At 37.7% G+C, this 20466-nt stretch overlaps 1 protein-coding gene across 1 annotated transcript in view; it reads right to left on the reverse strand.

The window, feature by feature from the left end:
- Positions 1-607: 607 nt before the first annotated feature.
- LOC113015279 (uncharacterized) overlaps positions 608-20466 on the reverse strand; it is a 46723-nt gene continuing 26864 nt past the window's right edge. The window contains exons 11-16 of the mRNA XM_026157234.1: positions 12491-12574; positions 9709-9795; positions 3820-3873; positions 3612-3665; positions 1577-1615; positions 608-903 (exon numbers count right to left, since the gene is read on the reverse strand). Of these exons, the coding sequence (XP_026013019.1) occupies positions 862-903; positions 1577-1615; positions 3612-3665; positions 3820-3873; positions 9709-9795; positions 12491-12574 (360 nt within the window). The 3' untranslated portion in view covers positions 608-861. The remainder of the gene's footprint in view (positions 904-1576; positions 1616-3611; positions 3666-3819; positions 3874-9708; positions 9796-12490; positions 12575-20466) is intronic.

Here is a 20466-nt window from a genome sequence, read left to right on the forward strand (position 1 = left end):
ACAGAAGGGGCGTGGATGTCAGTTACTACTTGCATTTTATTCATTCATCTTTAGATTTGTTAACTGTTTTTAAAAAAATGACAAAAAAATATAAAGACAATCTCAGTGCCATGCACTCGACTGTTGGAGATTTGGGCCTGGCTATTGTTCCCTGCTGAAGAGCGGCCCGACACCCAGTGAAGATATAATGTATGAGAAAAGAAAGAAGCAAACAATATGTTTATATACAGCACAGGAAAATGAGAAAATGTTTTGGAACTTTATTTATCTTAGTAATAAGTTTATTAATAAGAAATTTAGTGTTAAAAGATCAAGATAGTGTTTTTTCCGTTTCTTACTTCAATTAACATTAAAATTCAAACTTATATAAAAATGTTTTTGCATCACAATAACACAGATACAACATTACAGTTCTATTTGTCGGACACAGAAAAATGAACACAATATTAAACACACAGACACACAAATGTTCCTAGAATAGTGCTTTAACTCATGAGTTGTTACCTGATCAATTATTTATTTATCAGTTGGTTTATTAACTTAAAATATGTTTAAAATCTTTCAAAAAATAAAATTAAGTTAAAAAATTTGCAGTGCATTTTCAACATATTCTTAGTTGATAAGGTTTATTAGTTTTTCTGTACAACTGAACAAAGACTGAACAACTTTAGTATTTGGGAATTTTAGATGGATGATAAGAGCTTTTGCTTACTTCACTCAAAGTGTTACAAGTTGAACAACTGATTATTTAAACATGAATCAGTGACAGTGACAAACAACAAGTTTCTCCATGATGAAGCTTTTTGACTTTTTGACTCCTCAGTTACATGTTGAGCAACTTCTGGATTAATTTTGATTGGATCATTCCGGAAAGATAAAGTTAAATAGGCTGCTGCGGGAAACCTGTTGGGAGAGATCAGTTAGTGTTCTTTGTTTGTAAATACAATTCATCACATCTGTAAAAACTACAGTCAGTAAACTTGGAAGACAGATTTAAAGTGTTTGTCCCAACACCCTCAGCTGCACTGTAATATTAGTTTTGTTTCTATAGAGCAAAGTATAAAGTTCAGTGACTATGAGAGTAAAGTTTTATTTTAGGACTTCTGCTCAGAAGTTTATTCTGACAAAAAAAAAAAAGAACCAAGTCTGTGTGAACCTCGAGGCACTTTTTAAAACAGAAAATTGATAAATGAGGAATTAACAACAGTAAGTATGGAGATAAGAAACAAACCAAACAGAGCAGAATTCTTAAAATAATGTCCAACCATCCTTCTTCTGATTATCTGGGGCCACGGGATAAACAAGGATTTAAAAATCTAAGTAGATGGCTAAGTTGCTATGGCTAAAGAAAAGAAATTAAAGGATGTAAGAAAGTTAATTAATTAAGATTAAGAAAATTAATCTTTAGCAAAAAAAACAAAGGGCATCTAAGGTGAGTGTAAGGTGATGAGTGTAATAATTCCTAATCATGCTTCAGTAAGAAATGTACCCATAGTGATGCACATGTAGGAACCTGTTATATACAACATGTAGAAAAGAGAGATAATAGTGGGTGATTGTTTTGACAAAGATTTACCTCAGTTTTATTCTTCTCCTCCTCGAGCTGCTTTACCAACTGAAAGACAGAAGAGAGATAAAAACAAAGCTCGGATTTGAACTATAGTCACCACAGTTCACTAAAGCTCCAGTTACAGCTTCACTTATACTTAAATATAACTGGCCTGATGTAAAAAAACAAAAACTCCAGAGAAACATTTAAATTTCCATTTAACTCCTCCCAACAACAGTTTAAACTCTTGTCTGTTTATAATTTCTGTTTTATTACAGCAGAGTTGATGGTTTAGTTTCTCACGATTGTTTTCATGCATGTTTCAAGTTGTAATTTCAGTATCAGTATCTGTACCATATAAAAAAAGAGATGACGGGGAAACATCACAGTAACTTGTTATGTTGGAAACCTTTTGGTTGAGTATGGAAAAAGATATTTAACCCAGAGGGTTACTGGGGGTTACATTACACCTGAATATAGCATAAATAGTGCTGCTCACAGCTTGTGAACATCTGCTCTGCCACCTCCTAGCAGATCTCAGTCTGTACACCTGACCCCACGAAGAAAAATGAAACAGGTGACAGTGTCAAACTTTAGCTATTTGTCAGGTGAGGCACCTTTGCACCTGACTAACAAGTGCTCTGCAAACCTTAAAGCTAACAGGTGGATTTTCCTGTTTTATAATTGAAGAACCACTGACTGCTTCAGAGATGGACAGCGAAAGTGGACAGTAGAGCCTTGTTTTTTTTTATATAAATCTCATTGCTGCAGCTATGGGCAGTACAAAAGTGCCGTCTTAGTCTGATTAGTAGTTAGGTTTTTCACTAGTTAGCTAACACAAACTAATGTCTATTACCACCAACCAACCAAACAAACCGGTAATATTGTAATATTGTACTCGTACAAGATGGATCTACACATGGTCTAACAAACTATAAGTGAGAACACCTATTTCTTAACTCCAGCATCACAAACAGAGTTAAATCTGCTTAGACACTGTCTGCAGTTTTTGAGAGGATGGCTCCATAGTTTAATATTTCATGTCTACATTAAAGTCAGAGTTTTCTGTGTCACAGAGGTTTCTCTCTTTTTACCTGGTTAATCACTATGGTAACCTGTGCTGATCCCATAAACAGGTTATGATCTGAGATTTGGTTTAAAATCAGCTGAAAACCTCTGATTGTTTAATTTACAGTATCTTGTAAGTTTCCTTACAATCTCTTCTTGCCAAATACATTTTAAATGTGTGAGCTGTTAAACCGTACCTTACTAAAACTACTGAATGATCAGTGTGCATCCATTAATTGTGTGATGCAAAAAAACATAAATACTGCTGAGTCTCTTTTACACTGCAGCAATTAGAAGTCACACAGCAAGAATATCTGTTCAGTCAAATTAAATTCACTTTGATGTGTGAGCAATGTCTCCTCTATCAGACTGTGGGGCAGTGACCTTTATTGTTTAAATGGATCCAGTTTAAAGATTCATAAACCTAATGTGCAGTCGTCACCTTAGACAAGAACACTGAGAGTGCGCTCAGAGATAAAACGATGAACTGGAATTAAAATGTTTATTTTCTGTGTGCTAAATATCCAAGTTAATGACTTTCAGCATTTGTCTTTTTTTGAAACATTTTTGCATTTTTTATGTTTAGAAGAAAATTCAGCAGGATTATAACAGAGAGATAAAATCCCTGATTTCTGGACTTTAGTTTTTTCTCCTGCTAGAGCTGATTGTTTAAGTATGAATACTTTTTCTCCAACAGCAGGTGAGAGGACACATGACTGGAGACGTGCTCTTTTATAAGAGATGATATAACAATACAATCACAAACTTCACTAAAGAAAAAAAATCTGTTTAAAATAAATTAAAACGTGTGTTATGTAAATATAAAGTGGTTGAGGATGTTTTTAAGTTTCAAGTTTGAAAACAGTGAGAACAAACTTGAGCTTCACTAACAGTTATTTGGTGTCTGAGGTTTGTTCTCATGTGTGATTGTAACCTGAACACGTAGAAAACAGAGATAATAGCAGGTGATTGATTTGGGGTGACAAAGATTTACCTCATTGAGATTTTTCTCAGTTTTCTTCTTCTCGTGCTGGAGCTGCTTTACCAACTAAAGAGAGATGAAGAAAAGATCACAGCTATGAACTGAAATATGTTTTTGTGCTGGAAAATTAATGTTTGTGAAGAAATTCCAAATTTGTATTGTATACAAAGAGATAAAAGAGAGACGACAGCAGCGAACTGCTTTGGGTAAAAAGATTTACCTCTTTGAGTTTTCTGTCACTTTCATCATTCCTTGTCTTCTCAGCCTGGAGCATCTTTTCCAAATAGCAGAGAGAAATGAAAACATCAGTATATTTTTAATGGAAATATTTTTCTAATTACTTTTGCAATATCCTAATTTATTTAGATTAGTTTATTTCTTAATGTAGTAAAACAGCTGTCATTCTTATGTAGATCACCAGTCAAAGGTTTTAGAACACATGTTATTTTTAAGTGTTTAACTGGTCCCTCAAATCCTACATTTTCCTCTCAGCATCTCGTCTTCTCTTTGTCCTGATGAAGCTGATGCTAATTATAGAATAATTTCTCTGACTGCACATTAAAAGACATGAAAAAAGTCTCATGCGTTGACATTTTGTGAGCGCTTTCTGTCATTTTTCAGGCCTGCTTATAGAAAAATATGACTAAAACAACTCGTGTATTTGAATTTCAATAAATGTCATTTAATTAAAAACTTCCCATCTATCAATTTCCTTACACTAATCCAATTTACATAAATCTATTCATCAATCAATAACTAAAAGTATTGGGGCTAACACTACTGTGTTATGGGGTATTTTTGAACTTGTGTTTCTTGTTTCTCAATAAAAAGTCAAAAATTAGCAGGTTGGTCACATCAAACAAATCATATCAGCATCATAATTTCCACTAACGACTTCACATAAAGCAGAAAGTCACACAGAGGGACATAATGAGCGTGCAGGTCTATGATCATTGGTATAGCAGCCATCACATACGTCCATGTTTATCTGTCTTCTGAGCAACACTTTCATATTGAGTCTTCACTATTGGGGTTGGCACAACTCAGCTCTGTGTACTTTGAGTTCAGTTTATGAACTTGAACCACAACAAATAATGGTCCCATTTACTTTGACATCTGATAGCAAATTTCTTAATACTGTCAACATTTATAGAATAATTATGAATTTCAATATAACCACAACTTTTATAAGGATACTGTTTAAATGAAATGAACATCTGCAATAGTCTTACTCTTGTGTTTATCTTTTCACACACAGTTAATCCAATCAAACGTAATAATAAAATAATAAAATCCCCCTTCCTCTTGAGTCTACTCGTTTCTGTCAACCTACAGTGGGGCAAAAAAGTATTTAGTCAGCCACCGATTGTGCAAGTTCCCCCACTTAAAATGATGACAGAGGTCAGTAATTTGCACCAGAGGTACACTTCAACTGTGAGAGACAGAATGTGAAAAAAAAATCCATGAATTCACATGGTAGGATTTGTAAAGAATTTATTCGTAAATCCTTCTCCCTTGGATTGGATCCTTCTCCCTCCAAACGAATGGAGCAATTGAATTTCTCTGTACATTTTCAACCAACAACAACACCCTGAAATAAAAGACAGTCTTCACCCAGATGAGAAAACACTGAATCTCAGAGTGACTGATGTCTGTAAAACTTTGAGCCGGACAACATTCAAGGACGAGTACTCAGAGAGTGTGCTGAGCAGCTAGCACACGTCCTTACAGACATCTTTAACAACTCCCTTAATAATGAAGTCCTTGTAGAGTCCCTTCCACATCAGTCTTTGTATTGCTGCTGCTGGAGCAGCCAGTCACCGGTCACTTACTGACTCACATTGGAAAACAGAATGAATTATTAAAGTATTTATTTTAATTTCAATTCAGGTTAGATTTTTTTTGTGCGCAGAGACCGTGCCAGCAGTGCGCGATTGCAAATGCGCGCAGCTTAGAGGGAACATTGGTTATAGCGCGTTTTCATGTGGTGAATAAGGGATGTGCCGCCATAGTGTAGTAATTTTATTCAGCCACACGATGGCGCATTTAATGATGGTTAGAGACAGTGAATGTCTCTGCTTGTAGTATGACGTTACCACCGTGTTTAATCTGAGTTCTCTGTATGTTTGAACCCAGTAATTATTTATTTATTTAAATAATATAATAATAATAATATAATTAATTATTAATACTATTATTTATTTTATTATTTATTTATTCAAAATAAACACAAACACACATATGACAAATAAATAACAAATAACAAATCCAAACCTTTTCTTTAATGTCCTGCAGGTTCTTTTCAGCTTCCTCCCTCCTCTGTTGTTCCTCCAGGATTTTCCTCCTTGAAGTTATTGGCAACTGAGAGATGGCAAACAAACAAAGTACAAATACTTGTTACTGTACTTCAGTAGAATTTTCAGGTATCTGTACTTTACTTGAGTATTTATTTTTCTGAGAACTTTTTAAGTTTACTTTAGTTATTGGATGTTCATCACTTTGAGCCTCCAAACATCAAACCAATTTGAGCCAGGATGAGGATGTCGCATAAATATAGATGTCATGTGCCAAAGTCAGGGGTTAAAGTGTGTGTGTGTGCATAGCTGGACCGGCCATCGGGCATACCGGCGATTTTTTTTTTTTTTTTTTTTTAGGAAGGGTATATATAATGAAAGGTGTTGGATTGCCCAATTGGTCATGATCGACTCTGGGCTGGACCAATTACAGCCAAGGAGGCCGGATGCACCCTCTCCCTTGTTTAGCAATCACGTGATTTTCGCGCATTGCATGCCGGGAACTCGTGGCAAAACAATCCAAGTACCGCATCGAATGCAAGCATTTGTAGCACCGCAAAACATTCATTCTCCGGTTCCAATACCTTCTTGTTTTTTCTTTGCCGCACAAAAAAGGTATGTACAAAACAAAAGGAGAACAATGCCGGTCCGTACAAAGACAGACTCGACGAAAAGACAAAGAAAAGATACGAGGAAAAAATCAAAGGAGTGAAAGGGTCAGACCCTTACGAGCACACAGAGTGGACAAAAGACGTCAGCGTGCTGCCCAACTTCACCACGCTCATATTTATAATTATACGGTTCTTGGAGTGAGTGCACACACTCATGAAGTTTAGTAACTTCAGGTCACTGCAACAAGCCCAGGTACAGTTTACTGACGGATGGGTACAGGTCAGGACCTTGAAATGCACCGTGTAGAACGAAAGACCATCGTACGAACAAAGGTAAGTTTACCAGTCTCACAAATCGTCGTCATAAATACACATTCGTTAACCGTTTATTAATATATAACCTTTGAGCTCAACGGTAATTAATTAGTAATGGAAATAATTTCTGGCAGCATCACAGAAATGTAGCAGTGACAATAATATTGTATGCTGTAATCGTACTGGACAATTAGTGATACAAAACAACTGTTTTATCCTGTGAATAAAAGTATATGTTTTTGTCAATGTACCATAATAACAGAAGCGAAACGCAATATTGTGTCAGGACAATTCACTATTTATGCACAATAAACAAAGGAGCATAGCGACAATTTCTGTTCAGCGCCAGACTTGCTTGTAACCTATATCACCAGTTATGTTAAGAAAAATGACGTATTAACTATTAAAAAACTCTGATCTTTGTGGGAATGCTTGGAGCAGACTAACATGTGAGCTGGAGTGTTCTGAGACGTTATATTTGGTATATCCAGACCATCCGTCGGCTCTTACTTTGGAAACATGGCTTAAAAAAAATTCTCTTCAACGACGTAATCCGATAAAAAAAAAACGATCTCTTTACCCGTTGGCTTCCCGTGGCTGTCATGCGACCGGCTATTGAAGTTAATAATACAACAGCTTCTTGCCATTTTTTGGGTTTCTTTTTATCGCTGTGTAACTGAGTTCAATTGAAAGCCTGCGTGCTGAAAAATGTGTATAAGGTGGATTTATAAGTGCTTTTGTGGTCAATGATACAGAAACTGCAACAATGGAAGGAAACACACGTGTGTGTGATTGCACAATACAATCACACATTCATACATAAAAAATAATAAATTAAGTTCTATATAGAATTAAGAGCCTGCTATGATATCAATTACAAAACTACGATCCCAAAGAAACACATTCATTTGCATTTCATTATTAGTTCATAATTAATTGAGTATTTTAAATTAACAGTGTTGATATAAATGAAAAAAGGAAGATGATGCATTTCTGCATGTCGGCACTTTCTTTGGATGTAAACATGAATTATAATCTTGTTCAATATATAAAAACAGTTACTTTTAGAGACATTTGGTGTCAATTAAACAAAATAACAAAATTTTGGTGTCTTGTGTTGGTCAGTAAAGCATCAGTGTCAGAATTAAATGTAAAAGCACAAAAGCATTTTTTGTCTTTTGCCTTTGTTTCATCGTCCCTACGCATGCTCAATCATCCAGGTAAGTTTTCAGTGGGAGAAACCTTTGGTCACTCATCCAAGTGACTCTTCAGTCTCAGCTGACTGCAGGTTTCCCCAAATCTTATAAACAGTACATTTGCATAATGACTAATATGAGCACCACTGAAGGAACAATGGGCTGTGAGGTCAGATCCTTGATCAACATCATCATGTTTAAGGAACACGTCTGCTCAGTGACAAATATTCCTAAATAAAAAATACACAAAGAACGAGGTTGCCACGTTCTTTGGTCATTTTGCTGTTCAGTTATGTCCTACAGCAACTACGACAACATTTGTAGACGAGATCCTGAATTTATGTTTCAAATCTATGAGGCACCGCCTGGAAAATAAATGAAAATAAACACCTTCAAGCACGGAGAATACAACAGAATAAAGATTGCTGTCAATAAATGACAGTTAATCACAGCATCACTGCAAACAGCAGATAAATCAGCCTAAAAACTTATAATCAGTACAGCTCTGCTTATTTTCAATTAATTATATAAAATCTGAATTTCTGAATTTTTCTTCAGAGTGTTTCAATCACCAGAGAAAGAGATCTGATTAAACATGGCAGTCATGTAAATGCAGGAAGTTAGTGTATAAAAAATGAACCTGTTGTTTTGTGGAATCGAGCTCATTTCTCAGTCTCTCCATCTTCTGTTTCTCTTCCTGGGCTTGACTGATGTTTCCATAAAGCTGCAATTAAAAAGAAACAAAGACAGAGAAGACAAAAGTACATTTTTTATGTTTTTTGTTATAGCATGTGGGTGATTACACAGAGGCAACAAATTAATTACTATATGGAATCAGAAGAATGGAGAAGCTAAAGAAAAAACTGTATTTGAATTTCATTATAAGTAAATTAATTAAGCTTTGTCTTAAATTAAGAGTTTTCATATAAGAAGAGAGTATGTGTGACAACAACACACACTGTCTCAATGAGGTCAACAAATTTCTCTGTACATTTTCAACCAACAACAACACCCTGAAATAAAAGACAGTCTTCACCCTGATGAGAAAACACTGAATCTCAGAGTGACTGATGTCTGTAAAACTTTGAGCCGGACAACATTCATGGACGAGTACTCAGAGAGTGTGCTGAGCAGCTAGCACACGTCCTTACAGACATCTTTAACAACTCCCTTAATAATGAAGTCCTTGTAGAGTCCCTTCCACATCAGTCTTTGTATTGCTGCTGCTGGAGCAGCCAGTCACCGGTCACTTACTGACTCACATTGGAAAACAGAATGAATTATTAAAGTATTTATTTTAATTTCAATTCAGGTTAGATTTTTTTTGTGCCCAGAGATCGTGCCAGCAGTGTGTGATTGCACATGCGCGCAGCTTAGAGGGAACATTGGTTATAGCGCGTTTTCATGTGTTGAGTAAGGCATGTGTCGCCATAGTGTAGTAATTTTATTCAGCCACACGATGGCGCATTTAATGATGGTTAGAGACAGTGAATGTCTCTGCTTGTAGTATGACGTTACCACCATGTTTAATCTGAGTTCTCTGTATGTTTGAACCCAGTAATTATTTATTTATTTAAATAATATAATAATAATATAATTAATTATTAATACTATTATTTATTTTATTATTTGTTTATTCAAAATAAACACAAACACACATATGACAAATAAATAACAAATAACAAATCCAAACCTTTTCTTTAATGTCCTGCAGGTTCTTTTCAGCTTCCTCCCTCCTCTGTTGTTCCTCCAGGATTTTCCTCCTTGAAGTTATTGGCAACTGAGAGATGGCAAACAAACAAAGTACAAATACTTGTTACTGTACTTCAGTAGAATTTTCAGGTATCTGTACTTTACTTGAGTATTTATTTTTCTGAGAACTTTTTAAGTTTACTTTAGTTATTGGATGTTCATCACTTTGAGCCTCCAAACATCAAACCAATTTGAGCCAGGATGAGGATGTCGCATAAATATAGATGTCATGTGCCAAAGTCAGGGGTTAAAGTGTGTGTGTGTGCATAGCTGGACCGGCCATCGGGCATACCGGCGATTTTTTTTTTTTTTTTTTTTTAGGAAGGGTATATATAATGAAAGGTGTTGGATTGCCCAATTGGTCATGATCGACTCTGGGCTGGACCAATTACAGCCAAGGAGGCCGGATGCACCCTCTCCCTTGTTTAGCAATCACGTGATTTTCGCGCATTGCATGCCGGGAACTCGTGGCAAAACAATCCAAGTACCGCATCGAATGCAAGCATTTGTAGCACCGCAAAACATTCATTCTCCGGTTCCAATACCTTCTTGTTTTTTCTTTGCCGCACAAAAAAGGTATGTACAAAACAAAAGGAGAACAATGCCGGTCCGTACAAAGACAGACTCGACGAAAAGACAAAGAAAAGATACGAGGAAAAAATCAAAGGAGTGAAAGGGTCAGACCCTTACGAGCACACAGAGTGGACAAAAGACGTCAGCGTGCTGCCCAACTTCACCACGCTCATATTTATAATTATACGGTTCTTGGAGTGAGTGCACACACTCATGAAGTTTAGTAACTTCAGGTCACTGCAACAAGCCCAGGTACAGTTTACTGACGGATGGGTACAGGTCAGGACCTTGAAATGCACCGTGTAGAACGAAAGACCATCGTACGAACAAAGGTAAGTTTACCAGTCTCACAAATCGTCGTCATAAATACACATTCGTTAACCGTTTATTAATATATAACCTTTGAGCTCAACGGTAATTAATTAGTAATGGAAATAATTTCTGGCAGCATCACAGAAATGTAGCAGTGACAATAATATTGTATGCTGTAATCGTACTGGACAATTAGTGATACAAAACAACTGTTTTATCCTGTGAATAAAAGTATATGTTTTTGTCAATGTACCATAATAACAGAAGCGAAACGCAATATTGTGTCAGGACAATTCACCATTTATGCACAATAAACAAAGGAGCATAGCGACAATTTCTGTTCAGCGCCAGACTTGCTTGTAACCTATATCACCAATTATGTTAAGAAAAATGACGTATTAACTACTAAAAAACTCTGACCTTTGTGGGAATGCTTGGAGCAGACTAACATGTGAGCTGGAGTGTTCTGAGACGTTATATTTGGTATATCCAGACCATCCGTCGGCTCTTACTTTGGAAACATGGCTTAAAAAAAATTCTCTTCAACGACGTAATCCGATAAAAAAAAAACGATCTCTTTACCCGTTGGCTTCCCGTGGCTGTCATGCGACCGGCTATTGAAGTTAATAATACAACAGCTTCTTGCCATTTTTTGGGTTTCTTTTTATCGCTGTGTAACTGAGTTCAATTGAAAGCCTGCGTGCTGAAAAATGTGTATAAGGTGGATTTATAAGTGCTTTTGTGGTCAATGATACAGAAACTGCAACAATGGAAGGAAACACACGTGTGTGTGATTGCACAATACAATCACACATTCATACATAAAAAATAATAAATTAAGTTCTATATAGAATTAAGAGCCTGCTATGATATCAATTACAAAACTACGATCCCAAAGAAACACATTCATTTGCATTTCATTATTAGTTCATAATTAATTGAGTATTTTAAATTAACAGTGTTGATATAAATGAAAAAAGGAAGATGATGCATTTCTGCATGTCGGCACTTTCTTTGGATGTAAACATGAATTATAATCTTGTTCAATATATAAAAACAGTTACTTTTAGAGACATTTGGTGTCAATTAAACAAAATAACAAAATTTTGGTGTCTTGTGTTGGTCAGTAAAGCATCAGTGTCAGAATTAAATGTAAAAGCACAAAAGCATTTTTTGTCTTTTGCCTTTGTTTCATCGTCCCTACGCATGCTCAATCATCCAGGTAAGTTTTCAGTGGGAGAAACCTTTGGTCACTCATCCAAGTGACTCTTCAGTCTCAGCTGACTGCAGGTTTCCCCAAATCTTATAAACAGTACATTTGCATAATGACTAATATGAGCACCACTGAAGGAACAATGGGCTGTGAGGTCAGATCCTTGATCAACATCATCATGTTTAAGGAACACGTCTGCTCAGTGACAAATATTCCTAAATAAAAAATACACAAAGAACGAGGTTGCCACGTTCTTTGGTCATTTTGCTGTTCAGTTATGTCCTACAGCAACTACGACAACATTTGTAGACGAGATCCTGAATTTATGTTTCAAATCTATGAGGCACCGCCTGGAAAATAAATGAAAATAAACACCTTCAAGCACGGAGAATACAACAGAATAAAGATTGCTGTCAATAAATGACAGTTAATCACAGCATCACTGCAAACAGCAGATAAATCAGCCTAAAAAAATATAATCAGTACAGCTCTGCTTATTTTCAATTAATTATATAAAATCTGAATTTCTGAATTTTTCTTCAGAGTGTTTCAATCACCAGAGAAAGAGATCTGATTAAACATGGCAGTCATGTAAATGCAGGAAGTTAGTGTATAAAAAATGAACCTGTTGTTTTGTGGAATCGAGCTCATTTCTCAGTCTCTCCATCTTCTGTTTCTCTTTCTGGGCTTGACTGATGTTTCCAGAAAGCTGCAATTAAAAAGAAACAAAAACAGAGAAGACAAAAGTACATTTTTATGTTTTTTGTTATAGCATGTGGGTGATTACACAGAGGCAACAAATTAATTTCTATATGGAATCAGAAGAATGGAGAAGCTAAAGAAAAAACTGTATTTGAATTTCATTATAAGTAAATTAATTAAGCTTTGTCTTAAATTAAGAGTTTTCATATAAGAAGAGAGTATGTGTGACAACAACACACACTGTCTCAATGAGGTCAACAAATTTCTCTGTACATTTTCAACCAACAACAACACCCTGAAATAAAAGACAGTCTTCACCCTGATGAGAAAACACTGAATCTCAGAGTGACTGATGTCTGTAAAACTTTGAGCCGGACAACATTCATGGACGAGTACTCAGAGAGTGTGCTGAGCAGCTAGCACACGTCCTTACAGACATCTTTAACAACTCCCTTAATAATGAAGTCCTTGTAGAGTCCCTTCCACATCAGTCTTTGGCCAAACTGCTCCACAGAGCGATGTCCTCTGCTCGTTACCTGAGCTTTACGAGAACAGTCACGTATGAATGCTGTTTGTTGGTTGATCATCCCCCAGGAGGTGGTGAAAAAACTGACCCCTCCCACAGGTATCAGCACCCCCATTTGTATCTGGCTGCTGGTCTTCCTCAATGACAGAACTCACTCTGTGAGAGTGGGAAACAGCATCTTCAGCTCCACCTGTCTCTCCATTGTTTACTGAGCCCAATGCTTTTCACGCTGATGACACATGACTGCAGCGCTGCATCTTCCTCTAATCACATGATTAGGAACACAAATGACACAACAGTGGTGGGTCTCATTATGGACAACATAGATCTGTCCTATAGAGGACCGGTGCAACAATCCTGAATGTCAAGAAGACCAAGAACTTGATCATCAACTTCAGGACAAAACAGTCCAGTCATTCACCACTAATCACTGACAACAGAGCTGTGGAGGTAGTCAGCAGGGTCAACTTTCTGGGGGTACAGATAACTAAGAAGTGAGACTGGTCACCAAACACATCAGCACTGGTTAAACAGTCTCAGCAGTGTCTGAGCTTCCTGCTTCCTTCCAGGACTTCTCTTCCATCCATCCAGGAAGTCGAGCACAGATGCTGTCTCAGCAGAGTCCATAACATCATCAGAGACTCCGCCCACCCCCACCATGCACTGTTCTACCTGCTGCCCTCTGGAAAGAGGTTTAGCAGCATCAGGACCAGGACAGCCAGATGTTACAATAGTTTCATTCTCCAGCCATCAGCACACCAACCACCCACCCTGACTGCCTCCCCTCTGTCCCCCATGACTCTATATTTACAGCAGTGTCATTTCATGGCTGAAATGATGATTGTACACTTTTCCGCTGTTCAATATATTAAAGGTCCTGCACAGCTTTTCTTTGCCAATAAAAATATTTCATAACCCTAATAACATTTCTTTTCCTATATTGTTACACGTTTATCCAAGACTCGTTTTTATATTTGAAACCTTTAGACTTATTTTTATTGATTTATTTATATTCTACAGTCTGATGACGAGTAAATGCACCACAATTTCATCCTGATGTGCACCAACTGTTCTGAATGACAATAAAGTGGTGATTCTGTTCTATTCTGATAGCTTTATACAAAGAGATTAAATCAAAGCTATTTTATGTAAAATAAGTGAGCTGATGTAGCCTGATGTTAACAACATGAAGTGTTGTGGGACGATCTGAAAAATGTGTATAAGGTGGATTTATAAGTGCTTTTGTGGTCAATGATACAGAAACTGCAACAATGGAAGGAAACACACATGTGTGTGATTGCACAATACAATCACACATTCATACATAAAAAATATTAAGTTCTATATAGAATTAACCCTCTGGGGTCGCCGGACGCGCCGGCGTGTCAAAATCACATGACCATTGGGGCTCGCTCGGGCCATTTCGGAGGTGGGGTGCCCCCGGCCTCTCGGCCTGGGGCTCGGTCACTCAGGCACAGCTGGCTGCCGGCGGAGCTCACGGGCGCGTCACTGCAACTCCCCCTGGCTTCTGCTCCGCGGCTGCTGAATGAGCCCTCATCTGGGACTCTCCTCAGCTCTTACTAGAACAGTGGCGCGGCTGCCCCTCTGTTAGTCTTCCTTGGTCTCTTGTGTTCTGGGGGCCTCTGGATGTCTGGAGTTTTGATCTCCTCCATACCTGCTTCATACCATAGAGGACAGGGCTGTGGCTCCCCACACTCCCTAGCAGATCATTACATGGAGAAACCTTTGGAATGCAAGCATGCTGATCCACACAGGTATGCACACAGGTGTACACACGGGTATTCACAGACGTGGACTACAGCTTTCTTGGCTGCTGCCTCAAAGCACATTGTGCGCTGTCTATCTTGCGTGCTGCACAATATCGTTTATTATTTAGTAATTATTGATATCTATTGCTAGCTAGTTTATTGTGATGGTGCTTTTTTTTTCTTATTATTATGTTGCTCTTTGTTGTTTGCTGTCTCTTCTGTTTTTTTTTCTCTCCATACAGGTGATCCAGGTGTTTTGTTTTTGTTTGTTTGTTTGTTTGTTTGTTTGTTTGTTTGTTTTTCTCTCTTCTCCCCCTTCTCACTGTCTCTTCTCCCCTTTGGTTTTCTTTCTCTCCCTCTCTTTCATTCTTTCCCCCTGTCCTATCCCCCAGTCATGTCTGTCCCGTTTGTAACAACTGAAAATAAAATAAACTCATAATTATAATAAAGGTCAATCAAATGGACCAATATGGCAAGGCCATGATGATCCACTTAATAAAATAAATCCGCTTGGCATCTTTCTTGGCCTTAAGACAACAATTCTGATGGCTATAGATCCAAACGGGACAAAAATAAAATAAAATAAAATAAAAAATCACATGACCAATTTAAGACGACACAGCTACAAGATGCAGTAAGTCAGAGTCTCCATTTCACCTTGGGTCGAAAGTGCGGACTTCAAACTATATACCAGTTTTTGAATTGTGTCGATGGGCCACATAAAACCAGAGTTATGATAAAAAATACACACGATGTTTTTTTCTGAACAAAACTGGTGTTTACAGCGGGAAGAACGGTAAAAACGGCATTTTCTACAGACAGCGCTAGCAAACACTCTCCGCTTGCGAGTGAAAAAAGAAAAAGAAAAACACCCCTTCCCTATTGGTGTTAGAGTTTACCATGTCAGCCAATCAAAAAAATGATATGGCAACATGTGATATTTAGTTGTTTAGGGAGAAGGGGAAGTTTTTAGGAGTGACACCCGCGACGGAAAGCAGGCGAGTGAAAGACAGAGAGAGAGAGTTTTCATATGTGAGACATTAGTGACGTTTAGCGTGTTTGGACGCTATAATAAGTTTGTTGTTATGATATTTTGATACCACGGTTAGCATTTACAGGAGATTGTTTTATACAGGAAAACTGTTACTCAATAAGGCCCATCTACTAGTTGTTTTTCTCTTTCTCTCTGACCCAAGAATTAATGTGTAAGACTCACAAGCTGGTACCAGAAGGTCGAAAACACCACAGAGATGAGACCACTTCCTTACTCCCATCCTCCCTTTTTCTTTGCAACAAACAACTTAAACATAAACAATCACAAAGAAAGAACAATACAGTATCCACATCTGAACCAAAGAGTAAAACAGTGAAATGTGGATTATTAAATATTAGGTCTCTCTCCTCCAAGTCTCTGTTAGTACATGACTTAATAATTGATCAACAAATTGATTTACTCTGCCTTACAGAAACCTGGTTGCAGCAGGATGATTATGTTAGTTTAAATGAATCAACACCCCCGAGCCATTCTAACTACCAGAAATCTCGAAGCACAGGCCGAGGGGGCGGTGTGGCAGCAATTTTTCACACCAGCCTATTAATTAATGAAAGACCAAGACAGACTTTTAATTCATTTGAAAGCCTGATGCTTAACATTGTCCACCCCAGCTGTGAAACTCAGAAACCAGTCTTACTTGTTATCATCTATCGTCCACCTGGGCCTTACACAGAGTTTCTGTCTGATTTCTCAGACTTTATATCTAATTTAGTTCTGAGCTCAGATAAAATAATTATTGTGGGTGATTTTAACATCCATGTAGATGCTAAAAATGACAGCCTCAACATGGCATTTAATCTGTTATTAGACTCAATTGGTTTCTCTCAAAATGTAAAAGAACCCACCCACCACTTTAATCACACCCTAGATCTTGTTTTAACATATGGCATCGAACCTGAACATTTAACAGTGTTTCCTGAAAACCCTCTCCTGTCTGATCATTTCCTGATAACATTTACTTTTACAATAATTGATTACACAGCGGTGAAGAGTAGACTTTATCAAAGTAGATGTCTTTCTGAAAGCACTGTAACTAAGTTTAAGAATATAATCCACCCACTGTTATCATCTCCAATGCCCTGTACCAACACAGAGCAGAGCAGCTATCTGAACGCTACCCCAACAGAGGTCGATTATCTTGTTAATAATTTCACCTCCTCACTACGTACGACTCTGGATACTGTAGCTCCTGTGAAAACTAAGGCCTCAAATCAGAAGTACCTGACTCCGTGGTATAATTCTGAAACACGTACCCTAAAGCAGATGACTCGTAATCTGGAGAGGAAATGGCGTGTCACAAATCTAGAGGATCATCATTTAGCCTGGAGAAATAGTTTGCTGCTTTATAAGAAAGCCCTCCGCAAAGCCAGAACATCTTACTATTCATCACTGATTGAAGAAAATAAGAACAACCCTAGGTTTCTCTTCAGCACTGTAGCCAGGCTGACAAAAAGTCAGAGCTCTTTTGAGCCAACCATCCCTTTAACGTTAACTAGTAATGACTTCATGAACTTCTTCACAAATAAAATTTTTATCATTAGAGAAAAAATTACCAATAATCATCCCACAGATGTAATATTATCTACAGCTACTCTTAGTACCATTGATATTAAGTTAGACTCTTTTTCTCCAATTGATCTTTCTGAGTTAACTTCAATAATTACTTCCTCCAAACCATCAACGTGTCTTTTAGACCCCATTCCTACAAAACTGCTCAAAGAAGTCCTGCCATTAATTAATTCTTCGATCTTAAATATGATCAACCTATCTCTAATAATCGGCTATGTACCACAGGCCTTCAAGCTGGCTGTAGTTAAACCTTTACTCAAAAAGCCATCTCTAGACCCAGCAGTCTTAGCTAATTATAGGCCAATCTCCAACCTTCCTTTCATATCAAAAATCCTTGAAAGAGTAGTTGTCAAACAGCTAACAGATCATCTGCAGAGGAATGGTTTATTTGAAGAGTTTCAGTCAGGTTTCAGAGCTCAGCACAGCACAGAAACAGCTTTAGTGAAGGTTACAAATGATCTTCTTATGGCCTCTGACAGTGGACTCATCTCTGTGCTTGTCCTGCTAGACCTCAGTGCAGCGTTCGATACTGTTGATCATAATATCCTATTAGAGCGATTAGAACATGCTGTAGGTATTACAAGTACTGCGCTGCAGTGGTTTGTATCATATCTATCTAATAGACTCCAATTCGTGCATGTAAATGGAGAGTCCTCTTCACACACTGAGGTTAATTATGGAGTTCCACAGGGTTCAGTGCTAGGACCAATTCTGTTTACATTATACATGCTTCCCTTAGGCAGTATCATTAGAAGACATAGCATACATTTTCACTGCTATGCAGATGACACCCAGCTCTATCTGTCCATGAAGCCAGATAACACACACCAATTAGTTAAACTGCAGGAATGTCTTAAAGACATAAAGACCTGGATGGCCGCTAACTTTCTGCTTCTTAATTCAGATAAAACTGAGGTTATTGTACTCGGCCCTGAAAATCTTAGAAATATGGTATCTAATCAGATTCTTACTCTGGATGGCATTACCTTGGCCTCCAGTAACGCGGTGAGGAACCTTGGAGTCATTTTTGACCAGGACATGTCCTTCAACGCACATATTAAACAAATATGTAAGACTGCTTTCTTCCATTTGCGCAACATCTCTAAAATTAGAAATATCCTGTCTCAGAGTGACGCTGAAAAACTAGTTCATGCATTTATTACTTCCAGGCTGGACTACTGTAATTCATTATTATCAGGATGTCCAAAAAACTCACTGAAAAGCCTTCAGCTAATCCAAAATGCTGCAGCAAGAGTCCTGACAGGGACTAGAAAGAGAGAGCATATTTCTCCTGTTTTGGCTTCCCTTCATTGGCTTCCTGTTAAATCCAGAATTGAATTCAAAATCCTGCTCCTCACATACAAGGTCTTAAATAATCAGGCCCCATCTTATCTTAATGACCTTGTAGTACCATATCACCCTATTAGAGCGCTCCGCTCTCGCTCTGCAGGCCTACTTGTTGTTCCTAGAGTATTTAAAAGTAGAATGGGAGGGAGAGCCTTCAGTTTTCAGGCCCCTCTTCTGTGGAACCAGCTTCCAGTTTGGATTCGGGAGACAGACACTATCTCTACTTTTAAGATTAGGCTTAAAACTTTCCTTTTTTCTAAAGCATATAGTTAGGGCTGGACCAGGTGACCCTGAATCCTCCCTTTGTTATGCTGCAATAGATGTAGGCTGCCGGGGGATTCCCATGATGCATTGAGTTTTTCCTTTCCAGTCACCTTTCTCACTCACTATGTATTAATAGACCTCTCTGCATTGAATCATATCTGTTATTAACCTCTGTCTCTCTTCCACAGCATGTCTTTATCCTGTCTTCCTTCTCTCACCCCAACCGGTCGCAGCAGATGGCCGCCCCTCCCTGAGCCTGGTTCTGCCGGAGGTTTCTTCCTGTTAAAAGGGAGTTTTTCCTTCCCACTGTCGCCAAAGTGCTTGCTCATAGGGGGTCATATGATTGTTGGGTTTTTCTCTGTATCTATGAAGCACCTTGAGGCGACTTTTGTTGTGATTTGGCGCTATATAAATAAAATTGAATTGAAATTGAATTGAATTGAATTGAATTGAATTTATCTCCTGGAAAAGGCTCGTTAAAGGCTAGGTGGTTCGTTTCAGAATTCACTAATGAAAGAACTCTGTATTTTATGTCTAGGAGTGTATTTTGCTGGGATGATCATAAATTGTAGCTGAACTGATAAACTACACACAGGATACTTCTTTGCTCACAAGGCAGGAAGACGTTTCCTTATTTAGTCTGTACCGGTTTGAACTGGGAAAGCTGACACACGAACCTTTTTTTCCTCTATATAAACTGCTGTGTATCAAATAAACCTTTGAGTCGATTTGGGAAGACAACCTGAAGCAGTCTGTGTTTCCTTGTTCTCCCAAGCTGCTCCCGACGTCGTAACTAACCCAGCTGAATGGCATACCTGAGTGTTACTTTAAATAATTAGGAATCTTAGAAGGAAAGGACAAAACTCTGCTTATCGCTCACGCCACGGAGGAAACCCGGGACGGCAATTTCCTTCATTTGTTGTGTAGTTATTGTCTTGTATTGTGTGTCAGTTATACTGCTGAATTTCACATTTGCTCTAAAAAAGCCATCAAAGGCAGATTCCAGTGTAAATGCTGGTCCCACATGGAAAACTGGACTGATGCACCTCCTGCTGTCAGACCTGCAGGGTTTAGGCCTGTGCTGTTCTCCTCTGTCTTATACTGAACACAAACTACATTTTTGGACTGGCACAAATAATTTGTGTGGCTTCTTATTTGATGCAGAACACCTGATTGTTCTGTAAATAGACTTAAATGGTTATATAAAAAACCCCTGAGGCCTTGGCTGCATTTTTAGGTAAATAGTACCATATAACTTTGTTGTTTGCAAAACTTGTGCGTAATTTTTAGAAATGTACAATTTCTATTTGCATTTCAAGTTATGAAAATGATTCGTTAAACATGTTTGTGGGTTTTACAGTAAAAAATAG

This window comes from Astatotilapia calliptera, chromosome 3, assembly GCF_900246225.1.
Source record: "Astatotilapia calliptera chromosome 3, fAstCal1.2, whole genome shotgun sequence".
Taxonomy (NCBI): Eukaryota; Metazoa; Chordata; class Actinopteri; order Cichliformes; family Cichlidae; genus Astatotilapia; species Astatotilapia calliptera.